A 21,409-nucleotide genomic window follows, 5' to 3' on the forward strand; every position below is an offset into this window, starting at 1 on the left:
AAGGCAAAACACACAACTGATAGCAGCAAGTCATTCAAGGAAACAGACAGTGGAGCGAGGCTTCTACATAAAAACTACAGAAAGATGCTGATGTTAAAAGTGTGTTTGCACAACAAATGTTATGGCACTTTCATTCATATGGCAACACATTTAAAATAAAGCTAAATGCTAAAAGCTATACACTACTTTTGGATTCATTTTTGGATTCTGCGTACAAATGAGATTAATCGTGATTAATCAGGGAAATCATGTGATTAATCAGATTAAAACATGTTAATCGTTGCCCGGCCCTAGTTTTATGCAACAACACGGGCACCATGTTCCTGTGAGATGAAGATGAGCTGGACATAAACACCTCTGAGGAAAGGCTGTGGGCTGCTCGCTGAGCTCCAGAAATGATTTATAACACGTGTTTATATTTGGATGAACCGTCTGCAGCAGGAGACGTTTCTATGAGCCACACCTGGGTGATAGAAACCACTTCGTTCTGGTTCTGACTGTAAAAATGTGAAATTGAGACGCACTAAACGCTGGTTTCCCATAATTAACCTGCAGAAAGTTCACTCCTCTCATCTTTAATCATGTTCTGGAGTTCTGGACCGAACCCCCCCCCCCGCCTCCCACTTCAGTGGGAAACAGGAAACCGAGTTTATACTCCCAAAGTGTGATTTTAAAGGGGCTGTTTTTGTGTTGGGGACAAACACTGACACACCATCTTTGACTTTTAGTGTTTTTATCTGAAGTACACGTTAGAAAAGGAAACATCAGAAACAGATTTGGGTTGTGTTGCAGGAAGCCTTTTAGAGTTCAGAGGCTGAGTCCCGACCAATGAGGAGCCGGCGCCGGCAGAGGCCCAGGAGAAGCTGGCGGATCCTCCGGCATCTGACGGATGACTGTTGGCCTGGTGGCGGCTGCGCTCTGTGGGACGATGTGTAAACCAGCCGCAGATATTCTGCCCGGCAACAGCTGTCAGAGCTCAGTTATTATTCGGGTTAAAAGTAATAAAGATAATAACCGAGTCTGATGTTGATCACACACAGAATCAAACATGAAGCCTGAACACAAAATCGTACAAAACATTTTTAATCTGGACTCAGATTTTTCTTTCATCTGAAGCACCGTGGGCGGAGTCAGGGGGTTACCCCTAACAACCGTGGGCGGAGTCAGGTGGTAACTCCTAGCAACCGTGGGCGGGGTCAGGTGGTAACCCCTAGCAACCGTGGGCGGGGTCAGGGGATAACCCCTAACAACCGTGGGCGGGGTCAGGGGGTAACTCCTAACAACCGTGGGCGGGGTCAGGGGGTTACCCCTAACCACCGTGGGCGGAGTCAGGTGGTAACCCCTAACAACCGTGGGCGGGGTTAGGTGATAACCCCTAGCAACCGTGGGCGGAGTCAGGGGGTTACCCCTAACCACCGTGGGCGGAGTCAGGTGGTAACCCCTAACAACCGTGGGCGGGGTTAGGTGGTAACCCCTAGCAACCGTGGGCGGAGTCAGGGGGTTACCCCTAACCACCGTGGGCGGAGTCAGGTGGTAACTCCTAGCAACCGTGGGCGGGGTCAGGTGGTAACCCCTAGCAACCGTGGGCGGGGTCAGGGGATAACCCCTAACAACCGTGGGCGGGGTCAGGGGGTAACTCCTAACAACCGTAGGCGGGGTCAGGGGGGTAACCCCAAGCAACCGTGGGCGGAGTCAGGGGGTTACCCCTAACCACCGTGGGCGGAGTCAGGTGGTAACCCCTAACAACCGTGGGCGGGGTCAGGGGGTAACCCCTAGCAACCGTGGGCGGGGTCAGGGGGTTACCCCTAACCACCGTGGGCGGAGTCAGGTGGTAACCCCTAACAACCGTGGGCGGGGTCAGGGGGTAACCACCTTTACAAACTAAAGGGCACATTTAATCAAAACTAATTCCCATTTAATCCAAAGAGCTGCTGCATCAGACGGAGTTTCCTCCATCTTCTTGTTGTGCTGCAGTCCTGAAAGGAGCTGAAGATGCTGCCTCGTCCTCCTCAGCTCCTCCTCCCACAAAGCTCCTCACACTCCTTCTGCGTCCTGAAGCGGTTTCCGTTTCCTCCACAGCCGCTGTACCAGAAGCGAAGGCAGGTGGCGCTCCTGTCGTCGTAGAACCACATCACCATGTGTTCGTGGCAGCTGCCCCGGGCTTTGCTGAGCAGGCAGACGTCTGTGGAGGCGAGAAGGAAGCGAGAAGGAAGTGAGAAGGAAGCAAGAAGGAAGCGAGAAGGAAGCGAGAAGGAAGCGAGAAGGAAGCGAGAAGGAAGCAAGAAGGAAGCGAGAAGGAAGTGAGAAGAAAGCGAGAAGGGAGCGAGAAGGAAGCGAGAAGGAAGTGAGAAGCAAGCGAGAAGGGAGCGAGAAGGAAGCGAGAAGGAAGCGAAAAGGAAGTGAGAAGGTAGCGAGAAGAAAGTGAGAAGGAAGCGAGAAGGAAGCAAGAAGGAAGCGAGAAGGAAGTGAGAAGGAAGCAAGAAGGAAGCGAGAAGGAAGTGAGAAGGAAGCGAGAAGGAAGCAAGAAGGAAGCGAGAAGGAAGTGAGAAGGAAGCGAGAAGGAAGCGAGAAGAGAGCGAGAAGAGAGTGAGAAGGAAGCGAGAAGGAAGCGAGAAGAGAGCGAGAAGGAAGTGAGAAGGAAGCAAGAAGGAAGCAAGAAGGAAGCGAGAAGAGAGCGAGAAGGAAGTGAGAAGGAAGCAAGAAGGAAGCGAGAAGGAAATGAGAAGCAAGCGAGAAGAGAGCGAGAAGGAAGTGAGAAGCAAGCGAGAAGAGAGCGAGAAGGAAGCGAGAAGGAAGTGAGAAGGAAGCAAGAAGGAAGCGAGAAGGAAGTGAGAAGCAAGCGAGAAGAGAGCGAGAAGGAAGCGAGAAGGAAGTGAGAAGGAAGCGAGAAGGAAGCGAGAAGGGAGCGAGAAGGAAGTGAGAAGCAAGCGAGAAGAGAGCGAGAAGGAAGCGAGAAGGAAGCGAGAAGAGAGCGAGAAGGAAGCGAGAAGCAAGCGAGAAGAGAGCGAGAAGGAAGTGAGAAGCAAGCGAGAAGAGAGCGAGAAGGAAGCGAGAAGGAAATGAGAAGCAAGCGAGAAGAGAGCGAGAAGGAAGTGAGAAGCAAGCGAGAAGAGAGTGAGAAGGAAGCGAGAAGGAAGTGAGAAGGAAGCGAGAAGGAAGCGAGAAGGAAGTGAGAAGCAAGCGAGAAGAGAGCGAGAAGGAAGCGAGAAGGAAGTGAGAAGGAAGCGAGAAGGAAGCGAGAAGGAAATGAGAAGCAAGCGAGAAGAGAGTGAGAAGGAAGCGAGAAGGAAGTGAGAAGGAAGCGAGAAGGAAGCGAGAAGAGAGTGAGAAGGAAGCGAGAAGGAAGTGAGAAGGAAGCGAGAAGGAAGCGAGAAGGAAGTGAGAAGCAAGCGAGAAGAGAGCGAGAAGGAAGCGAGAAGGAAGCGAGAAGGAAATGAGAAGCAAGCGAGAAGAGAGTGAGAAGGAAGCGAGAAGGAAGTGAGAAGGAAGCGAGAAGGAAGCGAGAAGGAAGTGAGAAGCAAGCGAGAAGAGAGCGAGAAGGAAGCGAGAAGGAAGTGAGAAGGAAGCGAGAAGGAAGCGAGAAGGGAGCGAGAAGGAAGTGAGAAGCAAGCGAGAAGAGAGCGAGAAGGAAGCGAGAAGGAAGTGAGAAGGAAGCGAGAAGGAAGCGAGAAGGGAGCGAGAAGGAAGTGAGAAGCAAGCGAGAAGAGAGCGAGAAGGAAGCAAGAAGGAAGCAAGATGGAAGCGAGAAGGAAGCGAGAAGGAAGCGAGAAGGAAGCGAGAAGGAAGCGAGAAGGAAGCGAGAAGAGAGCGAGAAGGAAGCGAGAAGGAAGCAAGAAGGAAACAAGAAGGAAGCAAGATGGAAGCGAGAAGAGAGCGAGAAGGAAGCGAGAAGGAAGCGAGAAGAGAGCGAGAAGGAAGCGAGAAGGAAGCAAGAAGGAAGCAAGAAGGAAGCAAGATGGAAGCGAGAAGAGAGCGAGAAGGAAGCAAGAAGGAAGCAAGAAGGAAACGAGAAGGAAGCAAGAAGGAAGCAAGAAGGGAGCGAGAAGGAAGCAAGAAGGAAGCAAGAAGGAGGCAACAAGGAAACAAGAAGGAAGCAAGAAGGAGGCAACAAGGAAACAAGAAGGAAGCAAGGAAGCAACACGGAAACAAGAAGGAAGCAAGAAGGAAGCGAGAAGGAAGCGAGAAGGAGGCGAGAAGGAAGCGAGAAGGAAGCAAGAAGGAGGCAAGAAGGAGGCAAGAAGGAAGCAAGAAGGAAACGAGAAGGAACCAAGAAGGAAGCAAGAAGGGAGCGAGAAGGAAGCGAGAAGGAAACAAGAAGGAGGCAACAAGGAAACAAGAAGGAAGCAAGAAGGAGGCAACAAGGAAACAAGAAGGAAGCAAGGAAGCAACACGGAAACAAGAAGGAAGCGAGAAGGAAGCGAGGAGGAAGCGAGAAGGAAGCGAGAAGGAAGCAAGAAGGAGGCAAGAAGGAAGCGAGAAGGAAGCGAGAAGGAAGCGAGAAGGAAGCAAGAAGGAGGCAAGAAGGAAGCGAGAAGGAAGCGAGAAGGAAGCAAGAAGGAAGAAGGAAGCGAGAAGGAAACAAGAAGGAATCAAGAAGGAAGCGAGAAGGAAGTGAGAAGGAAGCAAGAAGGAAGCGAGAAGGAAGCAAGTAGGAAGCAAACAGGAAGCGAGAAGGAAGCGAGAAGGAAGCGAGCAGGAAACGAGAAGGAATTGAGAAGGAAGCGAGAAGGAAGCGAGAAGGAAGCAAGAAGGAAGCGAGAAGGAAGCGAGAAGGAAGCGAGAAGGAAGCAAGAAGGAAGCGAGAAGGAAGCAAGAAGGAAGCAAGAAGGGAGCGAGAAGGAAGTGAGAAGGAAGCAAGAAGGAGGTAACAAGGAAACAAGAAGGAAGCAAGAAGGAAGCGAGAAGGAAGCGAGAAGGAGGCAAGAAGGAGGCAACAAGGAAACAAGAAGGAAGCAAGGAAACAAGAAGGAAGCAAGGAAGCAATGAGGACACAAGAAGGAAGCAAGAAGGAAGCGAGAAGGAAGCGAGAAGGAAGCGAGAAGGAAGCAAGAAGGAGGCAAGAAGGAAACAAGAAGGAAGCAAAAAGGAAGCAAGAAGGAAGCGAGAAGAAAGCAAGAAGGAAGCGAGATGGAAGCGAGAAGGAAGCGAGAAGAAAGCAAGAAAGAAGCAAGAAGGAAGCGAGAAGGAAGCGAGAAGGAAGTGAGAAAGAAACAAGAAGGAAGCGAGAAAGAAACAAGAAGGAAGCGAGTAGGAAGCAAGAAGGAAGCGAGTAGGAAGCGAGAAGGAAGTAAGAAGGAAGCGAGAAGGAAGTGAGAAGGAAGCAAGAAGGAAGCGAGAAGGAAGCAAGAAGGAAACAAGAAGGAAGCGAGTAGGAAGCAAGAAGGAAGCGAGTAGGAAGCGAGAAGGAAGTAAGAAGGAAGCGAGAAGGAAGCGAGTAGGAAGCGAGAAGGAAGTAAGAAGGAAGCGAGAAGGAAGCGAGAAGGAAACATGAGTTTGGAACAGAGAAGAACATCAGATGGCTTCAACAGGTCTGACTGCAGCTAAAGGATCTGAGTTACCTTCTGGAGCCGAGCTCAGAGTGTCCGTCTGACTGACTTCGGCCTGCGGCTCGTCCCCCAACTCCACGTCCAACAGCGCAGGGCCCTGCCTGCAACCAGAGAGTGAGGATTAGACCGACCACAGAGCCTTCAGTTATCAGGCCCCTCTCTGTGGAACCAGCTGCCAGTTTGGGAGGCAGAGCCTTCAGTTACCAGGCCCCTCTCTGTGGAACTAGCTGCCAGTTTGGGAGGCAGAGCCTTCGGTTATCAGGCCCCTCTCCGAGGAACCAGCTGCCAGTTTGGGAGGCAGAGCCTTCGGTTATCAGGCCCCTCTCTGTGGAACCAGCTGCCAGTTTGGGAGGCAGAGCCTTCAGTTATCAGGCCCCTCTCTGTGGAACCAGCTGCCAGTTTGGGAAGCAGAGCCTTCAGTTATCAGGCCCCTCTCTGTGGAACCAGCTCCCAGTTTGGGAGGCGGAGCCTTCAGTTATCAGGCCCCTCTCTGTGGAACCAGCTCCCAGTTTGGGAGGCAGAGCCTTCAGTTATCAGGCTCCTCTCTGTGGAACCAGCTGCCAGTTTGGGAGGCAGAGCCTTCAGTTATCAGGCCCCTCTCTGAGGAACCAGCTCCCAGTTTGGGAGGCAGAGCCTTCAGTTATCAGGCCCCTCTCTGTGGAACCAGCTGCCAGTTTGGGAGGCAGAGCCTTCGGTTATCAGGCCCCTCTCTGAGGAACCAGCTGCCAGTTTGGGAGGCAGAGCCTTCAGTTATCAGGCCCCTCTCTGTGGAACCAGCTGCCAGTTTGGGAAGCAGAGCCTTCAGTTATCAGGCCCCTCTCTGTGGAACCAGCTCCCAGTTTGGGAGGCGGAGCCTTCAGTTATCAGGCCCCTCTCTGTGAAACCAGCTGCCAGTTTGGGAAGCAGAGCCTTCAGTTATCAGGCCCCTCTCTGTGGAACCAGCTCCCAGTTTGGGAGGCGGAGCCTTCAGTTATCAGGCCCCTCTCTGTGGAACCAGCTGCCAGTTTGGGAGGCAGAGCCTTCAGTTATCAGGCCCCTCTCTTTGGAACCAGCTCCCAGTTTGGGAGGCGGAGCCTTCAGTTATCAGGCCCCTCTCTGTGGAACCAGCTGCCAGTTTGGGAGGCAGAGCCTTCAGTTATCAGGCCCCTCTCTGAGGAACCAGCTGCCAGTTTGGGAAGCGGAGCCTTCAGTTATCAGGCCCCTCTCTGTGGAACCAGCTGCCAGTTTGGGAGGCAGAGTCTTCAGTTATCAGGCCCCTCTCTGAGGAACCAGCTGCCAGTTTGGGAAGCGGAGCCTTCAGTTATCAGGCCCCTCTCTGTGGAACCAGCTGCCAGTTTGGGAGGCAGAGCCTTCAGTTATCGGGCCCCTCTCTGTGGGACCAGCTGCCAGTTTGGGAGGCAGAGCCTTCAGTTATCAGGCCCCTCTCTGTGGAACCAGCTGCCAGTTTGGAGGCAGAGCCTTCAGTTATCGGGCCCCTCTCTTCTTGTTTCAGGGCCTCCTGTCACAGACCTAATACAGAAGCCAGTTTGAGTCCCTGTGAGTTACCTGCTGATGAGGTACACGGGGTCATCGGGCTCCTGCAGATTGAGGCAGGTCGGTTTTACCGAAGGTGGAGGATACGAGTTCACTCCCCCTGAAAGAAGAAAGAAGGAACACTTTGTGTTTGAGGCTGAAGAAACCAACGGGGGAAATGGTGGGGTTCTGAGTGAGTTCTGTTGGGGGTTCTGTTGGGCGTCTGAGTGTGTTCTGTTGGGGGTTCTGTTGGGGGTGTGAGTGAGTTCTGTTGGGGGTCTGAGTGAGTTCTGTTGGGGGTTCTGTTGGGGGTCTGAGTGTGTTCTGTTGGGGGTTCTGTTGGGCGTCTGAGTGTGTTCTGTTGGGGGTTCTGTTGGGGGTGTGAGTGAGTTCTGTTGGGGGTCTGAGTGAGTTCTGTTGGGGGTTCTGTTGGGGGTCTGAGTGTGTTCTGTTGGGGGTTCTGTTGGGGGTCTGAGTGAGTGCTGTTGGGGGTCTGAGTGAGTTCTGTTGGGGGTTCTGTTGGGGGTCTGAGTGAGTGCTGTTGGGGGTTCTGTTGGGGGTCTGAGTGTGTTCTGTTGGGGGTCTGAGTGAGTTCTGTTGGGGGTTCTGTTGGGGGTCTGAGTGAGTGCTGTTGGGGGTTCTGTTGGGGGTCTGAGTGTGTTCTGTTGGGGGTCTGAGTGAGTTCTGTTGGGGGTTCTGTTGGGGGTTCTGTTGGGGGTCTGAGTGAGTTCTGTTGGGGGTTCTGTTGGGGGTTCTGTTGGGGGTCTTAGTGTGTTCTGTTGGGGGTCCTGTTGGGGGTCTGAGTGAGTTCTGTTGGGGGTTCTGTTGGGGGTCTGAGTGTGTTCTGTTGGGGGTCTGAGTGAGTTCTGTTGGGGGTTCTGTTGGGGGTCTGAGTGAGTTCTGTTGGGGGTTCTGTTGGGGGTCTGAGTGAGTGCTGTTGGGGGTTCTGTTGGGGGTCTGAGTGTGTTCTGTTGGGGGTCTGAGTGAGTTCTGTTGGGGGTTCTGTTGGGGGTTCTGTTGGGGGTCTGAGTGAGTTCTGTTGGGGGTCTGAGTGAGTTCTGTTGGGGGTTCTGTTGGGGGTCTGAGTGAGTTCTGTTGGGGGTTCTGTTGGGGGTCTTAGTGTGTTCTGTTGGGGGTCCTGTTGGGGGTCTGAGTGAGTTCTGTTGGGGGTTCTGTTGGGGGTCTGAGTGTGTTCTGTTGGGGGTTCTGTTGGGGGTCTGAGTGAGTTCTTTTGGGGGTTTTGTTGGGGGTCTGAGTGTGTTCTGTTGGGGGTCTGAGTGAGTTCTGTTGGGGGTTCTGTTTGGGGTCTGAGTGTGTTCTGTTGGGGGTCTGAATGTGTTCTGTTGGGGGTTCTGTTGGGGGTCTTAGTGTGTTCTGTTGGGGGTCCTGTTGGGGGTCTGAGTGAGTTCTGTTGGGGGTTCTGTTGGGGGTCTGAGTGAGTTCTTTTGGGGGTTTTGTTGGGGGTCTGAGTGAGTTCTTTTGGGGGTTTTGTTGGGGGTCTGAGTGAGTTCTGTTGGGGGTTCTGTTGGGGGTTCTGTTGGGGGTCTTAGTGTGTTCTGTTGGGGGTCCTGTTGGGGGTCTGAGTCAGTTCTGTTGGGGGTTCTGTTGGGGGTCTGAGTGAGTTCTGTTGGGGGTTCTGTTGGGGGTCTGAGTGTGTTCTGTTGGGGGTTCTGTTGGGGGTCTGAGTGAGTTCTTTTGGGGGTTTTGTTGGGGGTCTGAGTGTGTTCTGTTGGGGGTCTGAGTGACTTCTGTTGGGGGTTCTGTTTGGGGTCTGAGTGAGTTCTGTTGGGGGTTCTGTTGGGGGTCTGAGTGAGTGCTGTTGGGGGTTCTGTTGGGGGTCTGAGTGAGTTCTGTTGGGGGTTCTGTTGGGGGTCTGAGTGAGTGCTGTTGGGGGTTTTGTTGGGGGTCTGAGTGTGTTCTGTTGGGTGTCTGATTGAGTTCGGTTGGGGGTTCTGTTGGGGGTCTGAGTGAGTTCTGTTGGGGGTCTGAGTGAGTTCTGTTGGAGGTTCTGTTGGGGGTCTGAGTGAGTTCTGTTGGGGGTTCTGTTGGGGGTCTGAGTGAGTTCTGTTGGGGGTTTGAGTGTGTTCTGTTGGGGGTCTGAGTGAGTTCTGTTGGGGGTTCTGTTTGGGGTCTGAGTGAGTTCTGTTGGGGGTTCTATTGGGGGTGTGAGTGAGTTCTGTTGGGGGTCTGAGTGTGTTCTGTTGGGGGTTCTGTTGGGGGTCTGAGTGTGTTCTGTTGGGGGTCTGAGTGAGTTCTGTTGGGGGTTCTGTTGGGGGTTCTGTTGGGGGTCTGAGTGTGTTCTTTTGGGGGTTCTGTTGGGGGTCTTAGTGAGTTCTGTTGGGGGTTCTGTTGGGGGTCTGAGTGTGTTCTTTTGGGGGTTCTGTTGGGGGTCTTAGTGAGTTCTGTTGGGGGTTCTGTTGGGGGTCTGAGTGTGTTCTGTTGGGGGTTCTGTTGGGGGTCTTAGTGAGTTCTGTTGGGGGTTCTGTTGGGGGTCTGAGTGAGTTGTGTTGGGGGTTCTGTTGGGGTTCTGAGTGAGTTCTGTTGGAGGTTCTGTTGAGGGTCTGAGTGAGTTCTGTTGGGGGTTCTGTTGGGGGTCTGAGTGAGTTCTTTTGGGGGTCTGAGTGAGTTCTGTTGGGGGTCTGAGTGAGTTCTGTTGGAGGTCTGAGTGTGTTCTGTTGCGGGTCTGAGTGTGTTCTGTTGGGGGTTCTGTTGGGGGTCTGAGTGTGTTCTGTTGGGGGTTCTGTTGGGGGTCTGAGTGTGTTGTGTTGGGGGTCTGAGTGAGTTCTGTTGGGGGTTCTGTTGGGGGTCTGAGTGAGTTCTGTTGGGGGTCTGAGTGTGTTCTGTTGGGGGTCTGAGTGAGTTCTGTTGGGGGTTCTGTTGGGGGTCTGAGTGAGTTCTGTTGGGGGTTCTGTTGGGGATTCTGTTGGGGGTCTGAGTGTGTTCTGTTGGGGATTCTGTTGGGGGTCTGAGTGTGTTCTGTTGGGGGTTCTGTTGGGGGTCTTAGTGAGTTCTGTTGGGGGTTCTGTTGGGGGTCTTAGTGAGTTCTGTTGGGGGTTCTGTTGGGGGTCTGAGTGAGTTCTGTTGGGGGTTCTGTTGGGGGTCTGAGTGAGTTATGTTGGGGGTTCTGTTGGGGGTCTGAATGAGTTGTGTTGGGGGTTCTGTTGGGGGTCTGAGTGTGTTCTGTTGGGGGTTCTGTTGGGGGTCTGAGTGTGTTCTGTTGGGGGTCTTAGTGAGTTCTGTTTGGGGTTCTGTTGGGGGTCTGAGTGTGTTCTGTTGGGGGTTCTGTTGGGGGTTCTTTTGGGGGTCTTAGTGAGTTCTGTTGGGGGTTCTGTTGGGGGTCTGAGTGAGTTGTGTTGGGGGTTCTGTTGGGGGTCTGAGTGAGTTGTGTTGGGGGTTCTGTTGGGGGTCTGAGTGAGTTCTGTTGGGGGTTCTGTTGGGGGTCTGAGTGAGTTGTGTTGGGGGTTCTGTTGGGGGTCTGAGTGAGTTCTGTTGGGGGATCTGTTGGGGGTCTGAGTGAGTTGTGTTGGGGGTTCTGTTGGGGGTCTGAGTGAGTTCTGTTGGGGGTTCTGTTGGGGGTCTGAGTGAGTTCTGTTGGGGGTTCTGTTGGGGGTCTGAATGAGTTGTGTTGGGGGTTCTGTTGGGGGTCTGAGTGTGTTCTGTTGGGGGTTCTGTTGGGGGTCTTAGTGAGTTCTGTTTGGGGTTCTGTTGGGGGTTCTGTTGGGGGTCTTAGTGAGTTCTGTTTGGGGTTCTGTTGGGGGTCTGAGTGTGTTCTGTTGGGGGTTCTGTTGGGGGTTCTGTTGGGGGTTCTTTTGGGGGTCTTAGTGAGTTCTGTTGGGGGTTCTGTTGGGGGTCTGAGTGAGTTCTGTTGGGGGTTCTGTTGGGGGTCTGAGTGAGTTGTGTTGGGGGTTCTGTTGGGGGTCTGAGTGAGTTCTGTTGGGGGTTCTGTTGGGGGTCTGAGTGAGTTGTGTTGGGGGTTCTGTTGGGGGTCTGAGTGAGTTCTGTTGGGGGATCTGTTGGGGGTCTGAGTGAGTTGTGTTGGGGGTTCTGTTGGGGGTCTGAGTGTGTTCTGTTGGGTGTCTGAGTGAGTTCTGTTGAGGGATCTGTTGGGGGTCTGAGTGAGTTGTGTTGGGGGTTCTGTTGGGGGTCTGAGTGAGTTCTGTTGGGGGTTCTGTTGGGGGTCTGACTGAGTTGTGTTGGGGGTTCTGTTGGGGGTCTGAATGAGTTCTGTTGGGGGTTCTGTTGGGGGTCTGAGTGAGTTGTGTTGGGGGTTCTGTTGGGGGTCTGAGTGAGTTCTGTTGGGGGATCTGTTGGGGGTCTTAGTGAGTTCTGTTGGGGGTTCTGTTGGGGGTCTGAGTGAGTTCTGTTGGGGGTTCTGTTGGGGGTCTGAGTGAGTTCTGTTGGGGGATCTGTTGGGGGTCTTAGTGAGTTCTGTTGGGGGTTCTGTTGGGGGTCTGAGTGTGTTCTGTTGGGGATTCTTTTGGGGATTCTGTTGGGGGTCTTAGTGAGTTCTGTTGGGGGTTCTGTTGGGGGTCTGAGTGAGTTCTGTTGGGGGTTCTGTTGGGGGTCTGAGTGAGTTGTGTTGGGGGTTCTGTTGGGGGTCTGAGTGAGTTCTGTTGGGGGATCTGTTGGGGGTCTGAGTGAGTTGTGTTGGGGGTTCTGTTGGGGGTCTGAGTGAGTTCTGTTGGGGGATCTGTTGGGGGTCTGAGTGAGTTCTGTTGGGGGTTCTGTTGGGGGTTCTGTTGGGGGTCTGAGTGCGTTCTTACCTGCTAGCGCGGACAGGAAGACCCTGAAGAATTGGCGGGCGTAGCCCTGCTGCTCCGCCTTCAGCCGGTCCAGGTGGATCAGGTGCTGCTGCAGCGGCAGACTTGCTAGCTGCTCCACCTGCGTCCGGTTGTAGCGGTCGCCCACCGTCACCACGAACAGCGCCACCCCATCACACTGGGCCTTCTGGGAGACGTAGCGCAGCAGGGCCTGGTCCCCGGGGGCCGTCCGGGTGGCCACCACGGCCAGCAGGGCCCTGAGCCTGCGGGCCGGGCCGGCCTTCGGCAGCACCTCCCTCAGGGCGTAGTCCAGCGTCAGCCCCAGCGCCGGGGCGCCGCCCGGCTGCTGCATCTTCTGCAGCAGGTGCTCCCTCATCCCTTCCTGGTTCTGGTAGGTCTGCATGTCGAACTCCAGCCGGGGCGTCCGGCCGGAGCCCTGCTGGACCACGGCCACTCGGGCGCCGTTTCTGACCCGGCGGGGCTGAGGGCTCACGTCCAGCCCCTCCACCACAGAAGCCAGCAGCTGCCGAGCGCCGCTGTACTCGTCGGCCTTCATTTCCCTGGAGCCGTCCAGGACCACCAGCAGGTCCACGTCCACCGGCTGAAGGGGCAGCGGCACCGGATAGAGGCACTTCTCCGAGTGCCTGCAGGGATCTGAGGAAACAGCAGTGATCAGCATCTAACAGAAGAAATCTGTTATGACCCAGACTAGGACTGGGCGAGTTAACTCGTTATTATTGTGTTAGCTCGTTATTATCGCGTTAGCTCATTATTATCGCGTTAGCTCGTATCAATTGTGTTAGCTCGTTATATCATGTTAGCATGTATTATCATGTTAGCTCGTATTATCGCGTTAGCTTGTTATTATCACATTAGCTCGGTGTTATCGCGTTAGCTCGTTATTATCACGTTAGCTCAGTGTTATCGCGTTAACTTGTTATTATCGCGTTAACTCAATATTATCACGTTAATTTGTTATTATGGTGTTAGCTCGTTATCATCGCGTTAGCTTGTTATTATCGCGTTAACTCCTTATTATCGCGTTAACTCATTATTATCGCGTTAGCTCGTTATCATCGCGTTAGCTCGTTATCATCGCGTTAGCTCGTTATTATCGCGTTAGCTCGTTATTATCGCGTTAACTCCTTATTATCGCGTTAACTCGTTATTATCGCGTTAGCTCGTTATCATCGCGTTAGCTCGTTATCATCGCGTTAGCTCGTTATTATCGCGTTAGCTCGTTATCATCGCGATCTCGTTATTATCGCGTTAGCTCGTTATTATCGCGTTAGCTCGGTGTTATCGCGTTAGCTCGGTGTTATCGCGTTATCTTGTTATTATTCTGTTAGCTTCTTATTATCAGGTTAACTCATTATTATTGCGTTAGCTTGTTATTATCGCGTTAGCTCGTTATTATCACTTTAACTTGTTATTATCGCGTTAACTCAATATTATCGTGTTAACTCGTTATTATTGTGTTAACTTGTTATTATCGCGTTAACTTGTTATTATTGCGTTAACTCGTTATTATCGCGTTAACTTGTTATTATCGCGTTAACTCGTTATTATTGCGTTAACTTGTTATTATCGTGTTAACTCGTTAACACAAAGGATTCGTTTGCAGAAACTAAAGGATTAACAACATTAACAAAGATTTATGAGATCCGTGCTCACCGTGGCAGATTACGCAGTTCTTGACCCTCTGCAGGTCAGCAGACATGTCCTGCTGCCTCCCCAAGACAGTGAAGACGAAGTTCCTGGTATCATCCACCTGCAAAGAAACAGCGTTAACTGTGGTAGAACGACAGGAAAGCTGCCCATTAATCCGCCTGCAGGCCTTATAACGCCCTATATAAGGCCTTATAACGCAGCTCCTCTGCTGTGGTCCAGCGCTAAAGTGGGAACAGCTCCAGCAGGAAGAAGAAATCCTGCCAGCAGACAGTAAATCATTTCAAGAGGAGGGACTTCATGTGTGTCAGAGCCAGACGAGTCCTGACATAAGTCCTCCCTGATCTGCATGAAGTCAAATATCCACTGAAAGGAGTAATGGAGGCAGCTTTCAGCTCGTCAGGCTCAGCTTTCAGCTCGTTAATCTCAGCTTTCAGCTCGTTAAGCTCAGCTTTCAGCTCGTTAAGTTCAGCTTTCAGCTTGTTAAACTCAGCTTTCAGCTCGTTAAGCTCGTTAAACTCAGCTTTAAGCTAGTTAAGCTCAGCTTTCAGCTCGTCAGGCTCAGCTTTCAGCTCGTTAAGCTCAGCTTTCAGCTCGTTAAGTTCAGCTTTCAGCTTGTTAAGCTCAGCTTTCAGCTCGTTAAGCTCGTTAAACTCAGCTTTAAGCTAGTTAAGCTCAGCTTTCAGCTCGTCAGGCTCGGCTTTCAGCTCGTTAAGCTCAGCTTTCAGCTCGTTAAGTTCAGCTTTCAGCTTGTTAAGCTCATCTTTCAGCTCGTTAAGCTCAGCTTTCAGCTCGTTAGGCTCAGCTTTCAGCTCGTTAGGCTCAGCTTTCAGCTCGTCAGGCTCAGCTTTCAGCTCGTTAAGCCCAGCTTTCAGCTCGTCAGGCTCAGCTTTCAGCTCGTCAGGCTCAGCTTTCAGCTCGTTAGGCTCAGCTTTCAGCTCGTTAAGCTCAGCTTTCAGCTTGTTAGGCTCAGCTTTCAGCTTGTTAAGCTCATCTTTCAGCTCGTTAAGCTCAGCTTTCAGCCCGTTAAGCTCATCTTTCAGCTCGTTAAGCTCAGCTTTAAGCTCAGCTTTCAGCTCGTTAAGTTCAGCTTTCAACTCGTTAAGCTCAGCTTTCAGCTCGTTAAGTTCAGCTTTCAGCTCGTTAAGTTCAGCTTTCAGCTCGTTAAGCTCAGCTTTCAGCTCGTTAAGTTCAGCTTTCAGCTCGTTAAGCTCACCTTTCAGCTCGTTAGGCGCAGCTTTCAGCTCAGCTTTCAGCTCAGCTTTCAGCTCGTTAGGCTCACCTTTCAGCACGTTAAGCTCAGCTTTCAGCTCGTTAAGCTCAGCTTTCAGCTCGTTAGGCTCAGCTTTCAGCTCGTTAGGCTCAGCTTTAAGCTTGTTAAGCTCATCTTTCAGCTCGTTAAGCTCAGCTTTCTGCTCGTTAGGCTCAGCTTTCAGCTCGTTAAGTTCAGCTTTCAGCTCGTTAAGCTTAGCTTTCAGCTCGTTAAGTTCAGCTTTCAGCTCGTTAAGGTCAGCTTTCAGCTCGTTAGGCTCAGCTTTCAGCTTGTTAGGCTCAGCTTTCAGCTCGTTGAGATCAGCTTTCAGCTCAGCTTTCAGCTCGTTAAACTCAGCTTTCAGCTCGTTAAGCTCAGCTTTCAGCTCGTTAAGCTCAGCTTTCAGCTCGTTAAGCTCAGCTTTCAGCTTGTTAAGCTCAGCTTTCAGCTTGTTAAACTCAGCTTTCAGCTCGTTAAGCTCAGCTTTCAGCTCGTTAAGCTCAGCTTTCAGCTTGTTAAGCTCAGCTTTCAGCTTGTTAAACTCAGCTTTCAGCTCGTTAAGCTCAGCTTTCTGCTCGTTAGGCTCAGCTTTCAGCTCGTTGAGATCAGCTTTCAGCTCAGCTTTCTGCTCGTTAAACTCAGCTTTCAGCTCGTTAAGTTCTGCTTTCAGCTCGTTGAGATCAGCTTTCAGCTTGTTAAGCTCAGCTTTTATAATTGTGAGTGACTGAAGATGTGTTGGTGAATAAAGCATTTGGGTTAGGCTATTCCCCTCTCTTCTTCTTCTCTGTAAATCTTGGTGTTCATTCAGATTGCATCAGAAAGGATCCGGTTGCTGTTATCAGACCTACCTCCATGGCTTGACCAGTCCTGGGAGCGTTCTTTAGAGAGATGACTGCTGGGACGATGTTGAGAGCCCGGTACCTCATCATGGCACCCACGATCTCCTCGGTGTCCTGGGACGGCCCGTTGGAGAAGAAGACGGCCACCTTCCTCATCATCAGCCCGGATCTGACACGTTTGAACATGTTCTGAGCCACAAAGTTCATGGCGGTGCCGAGGTGGCGCTCGCCCGACGTGCGCTTCCAGGGTATGTTCTCCACGGCTTCTCTCAGCGTTTTCGTGCTGTGATGCTCGTGGAAGCGGATCAGGTGCTTGGTGTGGTTGCTGTACGCCACCACAGCAACGCGGGCGCCCGTCGGACAGTTGCTCTCTGCGATGGTGACGTCTTCCAGCAGGAAGAGCAGGGCCCGGCGCTGCCTGTCGAAGGTAGCCTGGTTCACGTCATCCGACAGGTCCAAACCGAAGACCAGCTCGGTGGGGTAGGCCGGGCAGAGGGACTTCCCTGCACAGAGTAACGTCGGAAAAGCAGAGACACAAACACAAATAAATGTTCAGACTGAGTCTGAAACCAGTTCTGACACAGAGTGAGAGAAGTTATCCGAGAGAAAATATCCAGGAAGCACCAGAGACAGACCCACCTGCAGCAGGAACCTGGTTGTTTGTTTCTACAGTCATATTCATCTCTTGGAGTTAAAAGAAATAAATTTGTCCAAATTCCAATCAACAATGTATCAGGGTGATGTTGATATTTTTGGGTAATCTTGGATAACCTTGGATAACCTTGGATAATTTTGGATAACTTTGGATAACTCTGGATAACTTTGGATAACTTTGGATAACTTTGGATAACCTTGTATAACTTTGGATAATTTTGGATAACTTTGGATAACTTTGGATAACCTTGTATAACTTTGGATAACTTTGGATAACTTTGGATAACCTTGGATAACTTTGGATAACCTTGGATAACTTTGGATAACCTTGTATAACTTTGGATAATTTTGGATAACCTTGTATAACTTTGGATAACTTTGGATAACTTTGGATAACTTTGGATAACTTTGGATAACCTTGTATAACTTTGGATAATTTTGGATAACTTTGGATAACTTTGGATAACCTTGTATAACTTTGGATAACTTTGGATAACTTTGGATAACCTTGGATAACTTTGGATAACCTTGGATAACTTTGGATAACCTTGTATAACTTTGGATAATTTTGGATAACCTTGTATAACTTTGGATAATTTTGGATAACTTTGGATAACTTTGGATAACCTTGTATAACTTTGGATAACTTTGGATAACTTTGGATAACCTTGGATAACTTTGGATAACCTTGGATAACTTTGGATAACCTTGTATAACTTTGGATAATTTTGGATAACCTTGTATAACTTTGGATAATTTTGGATGACCTTGGATAACTTTGGATAACCTTGTATAACTTTGGATAACTTTGGATAACTTTGGATAACCTTGGATAACTTTGGATAACCTTGGATAACCTTGGATAACTTTGGATAACTTTGGATAACTTTGAATAACTCTGGATAACTTTAGTTAACTTGGGATAACTTTGGATAACCTTGGATAACTTTGGATAACTCTGGATAACTTTAGTTAACTTGGGATAGCTTTGGATAACCTTATATAACTTTGGATAATTTTGGATAACCTTGTATAACTTTGGATAATTTTGGATAACTTTGGATAACTTTGGATAACCTTGTATAACTTTGGATAACTTTGGATAACTTTGGATAACCTTGTATAACTTTGGATAACTTTGGATAACTTTGGATAACCTTGGATAACTTTGGATAACCTTGGATAACCTTGGATAATTTTGGATAACTTTGGATAACTTTGAATAACTCTGGATAACTTTAGTTAACTTGGGATAACTTTGGATAACCTTGGATAACTTTGGATAACTCTGGATAACTTTAGTTAACTTGGGATAGCTTTGGATAACCTTATATAACTTTGGATAATTTTGGATAACCTTGTATAACTTTGGATAATTTTGGATAACCTTGTATAACTTTGGATAATTTTGGATAACTTTGGATAACATTGGATAACCTTGGATAACCTTGGATAACTTTGGATAACTTTGGATAACTCTGGATAACTTTAGTTAACTTGGGATAACTTTGGATAACCTTGTATAACTTTGGATAATTTTGGATAACCTTGTATAACTTTGGATAATTTTGGATAACTTTGGATAACATTGGATAACCTTGGATAACCTTGGATAACTTTGGATAACTTTGGATAACTCTGGATAACTTTAGTTAACTTGGGATAAATTTGGACAACTTTGGATAACTTTGGATAACCTTGGATAACTTTGGATAACTTTGGATAACCTTGGATAACTTTGGATACATTTGGATAACTTTGGATAACTTTGGATAAATTTGGACAACTTTGGATAACTTTGGATAACCTTGGATAACTTTGGATAACTTTGGATAACCTTGGATAACTTGGGATAACTTTGGATAACTTTGGATAACTTTGGATAACTTTGGACAACTTTGGATAACTTTGGATAACTTTGGATAACTTTGGATAACTTTGGATAACCTTGGATAACCTTGTATAACTTTGGATAACTTTGGATAACCTTGGATAACTTTGGATAACTTTGGATAACCTTGTATAACTTTGGATAACTTTGGATAACCTTGGATAACTTTGGATAACTTTGGATAACTTTGGATAACCTTGGATAACTTTGGATAACTTTGGATAACTTTAGTTAACTTGGGATAACTTTGGATAACTTTGGATAACTTTGGATAACTTTGGATAAATTTGGACAACTTTGGATAACTTTGGATAACTTTGGATAACTTTGGATAACTTTGGATAACTTTGGAAACTTTGGATATATTTGGATAACTTTAGATAACTTTGGATAACCTTGGATACATTTGGATAACTTTGGATAACTTTGGATAACTTTGGATAACTTTGGATAACTTTGGATCACTTTTGATAACTTTGGATAACTTTGGATAACCTTGGATACATTTGGATAACTTTGGATAACTTTGGATAACTTTGGATAACTTTGGATATATTTGGATAACTTTAGATAACTTTGGATAACTTTGGATAACCTTGGATAACTTTGGATAACTTTGGATAACTTTGGATAACTTTGGATCACTTTTGATAACTTTGGATAACTTTGGATAACCTTGGATACATTTGGATAACTTTGGATAACTTTTGATAACTTTGGATAACTTTGGATAACCTTGGATACATTTGGATAACTTTGGATAACTTTGGATAACTTTGGATAACCTTGGATAACCTTGGATACATTTGGATAACTTTGGATAACTTTGGATAACTTTGGATAACTTTGGAAACTTTGGATATATTTGGATAACTTTAGATAACTTTGGATAACCTTGGATACATTTGGATAACTTTGGATAACTTTGGATAACTTTGGATAACTTTGGATCACTTTTGATAACTTTGGATAACTTTGGATAACTTTGGAAACTTTGGAAACTTTGGATATATTTGGATAACTTTAGATAACTTTGGATAACCTTGGATACATTTGGATAACTTTGGATAACTTTGGATAACTTTGGATAACTTTGGATAACTTTGGATAACTTTGGAAACTTTGGATATATTTGGATAACTTTAGATAACTTTGGATAACCTTGGATAACCTTGGATAAATTTGGATAACTTTGGATAACTTTGGATAACTTTGGATAACCTTGGATAACTTTGGATACATTTGGATAACTTTGGATAACTTTGGATAACTTTGGATAACCTTGGATATATTTGGATAACTTTGGATAACTTTGGATAACCTTGGATATATTTGGATAACTTTAGATAACCTTGGATAAATTTGGATAACTTTGGATAACTTTGGAAACTTTGGATATATTTGGATAACTTTAGATAACTTTGGATAACCTTGGATAAATTTGGATAACTTTGGATAACTGGATAACTTTGGATAACTTTGGATAACCTTGGATAACTTTGGATACATTTGGATAACTTTGGATAACTTTGGATCACTTTGGATAACCTTGGATATATTTGGATAACTTTGGATAACTTTGGATAACCTTGGATATATTTGGATAACTTTAGATAACTTTGGATAACCTTGGATAAATTTGGATAACTTTGGATAACTTTGGAAACTTTGGATAACCTTGGATAACTTTGGATACATTTGGATAACTTTGGATAACTTGGGATCACTTTGGATAACCTTGGATATATTTGGATAACTTTAGATAACTTTGGATAACCTTGGATACATTTGGATAACTTTGGATAACTTTGGATAACTTTGGATCACTTTGGATAACCTTGGATATATTTGGATAACTTTGGATAACTTTGGATAACCTTGGATACATTTGGATAACTTTGGATAACTTTGGATAACTTTGGATCACTTTGGAAAACCTTGGATATATTTGGATAACTTTGGATAACTTTGGATAACCTTGGATAAATTTGGATAACTTTGGATAACTTTGGAAACTTTGGATAACTTTGGAAACTTTGGATATATTTGGATAACTTTGGATAACTTTGGATCACTTTGGATAACTTTGGATACATTTGGATAACTTTGGATAACTTTGGATCACTTTGGATAACCTTGGATATATTTGGATAACTTTGGATAACTTTGGATAACCTTGGATATATTTGGATAACTTTAGATAACTTTGGAAACTTTGGAAACTTTGGATATATTTGGATAACTTTGGATAACTTTGGATAACCTTGGATAACTTTGGATAACTGGATAACTTTGGATAACTTTGGATAACTTTGGATAACTCTGGATAACTTTGGATAACCTTGGATAACTTTGGATAACTGGATAACTTTGGATAACTTTGGATAACTTTGGATAACTTTGGATAACTTTGGATAACCTTGGATAACTTTGGATAACTGGATAACTTTGGATAACTTTGGATAACTTTGGATAACCTTGGATAACTTTGGATAACCTTGGATAACTTTGGATAACTGGATAACTTTGGATAACTTTGGATAACTTTGGATAACTTTGGATAACTTTGGATAACCTTGGATAACTTTGGATAACTGGATAACTTTGGATAACTTTGGATAACTTTGGATAACCTTGGATAACCTTGGATAACTGGATAACTTTGGATAACTTTGGATAACTTTAGATAACTTTGGATAACTTTGGATAACTTTGGATAACTGGATAATGGCAATAAAAACGAATTCTGATTCTGATTCTGATAACTTTGGATAACTTTAGTTAACTTTAGTTAACCGTGGATACATTTAGGTAACTTTGGGTAACCTTGTGTAACTTTGGATAAACTTGGTTAACTTTGGATAAATGTAGCACAGCGTTAGTCAACGCGCCCTTTGCCTATTGGCTGACGCCGACCCAACCCTTATGGCTGTCCACAACCAGCTGCGCTCAATGGGTAACCAGCTGCTGCTCGCAATTGGATGCTGGCATTTGGGGCACTCGTCTAAACTTGGTTTGCTGTTACTGCTTTTTTTTTGCTTCTGCTTGCACCCACCACCTCCCCTGCTCCACCGACTTCTCATTGCCAAACAATGTCATACTGTTGTTCATTGTTGCTTGCTCTGTTCTAGGGGTTTGTTGCCTTTACAGCAAATGGAAGGCACTCCACCTGAGGATGCTGCTGTTCCCTGTCTTGGCTTCCATGGAGCTCATGGAAAAGTCGGGAACTTCCTCCGAACAGAGCCATACCGCCAAACACAATTGTATGCATTCAGAATAAGCTTCTG

At 47.5% G+C, this 21,409-nt stretch overlaps 1 protein-coding gene across 1 annotated transcript in view; it reads right to left on the reverse strand.

Moving 5' to 3' along the window:
* Positions 1-716: 716 nt before the first annotated feature.
* LOC142380459 (collagen alpha-6(VI) chain-like) overlaps positions 717-21,409 on the reverse strand; it is a 63,860-nt gene continuing 43,167 nt past the window's right edge. Inside the window, exons 34-39 of the mRNA XM_075466334.1 lie at positions 15,587-16,080; positions 13,493-13,589; positions 11,822-12,472; positions 7,092-7,179; positions 5,559-5,647; positions 717-2,182 (exon numbers count right to left, since the gene is read on the reverse strand). Of these exons, the coding sequence (XP_075322449.1) occupies positions 2,010-2,182; positions 5,559-5,647; positions 7,092-7,179; positions 11,822-12,472; positions 13,493-13,589; positions 15,587-16,080 (1,592 nt within the window). The 3' untranslated portion in view covers positions 717-2,009. The remainder of the gene's footprint in view (positions 2,183-5,558; positions 5,648-7,091; positions 7,180-11,821; positions 12,473-13,492; positions 13,590-15,586; positions 16,081-21,409) is intronic.

Source organism: Odontesthes bonariensis, chromosome 5, assembly GCF_027942865.1.
Source record: "Odontesthes bonariensis isolate fOdoBon6 chromosome 5, fOdoBon6.hap1, whole genome shotgun sequence".
Taxonomy (NCBI): domain Eukaryota; kingdom Metazoa; phylum Chordata; class Actinopteri; order Atheriniformes; family Atherinopsidae; genus Odontesthes; species Odontesthes bonariensis.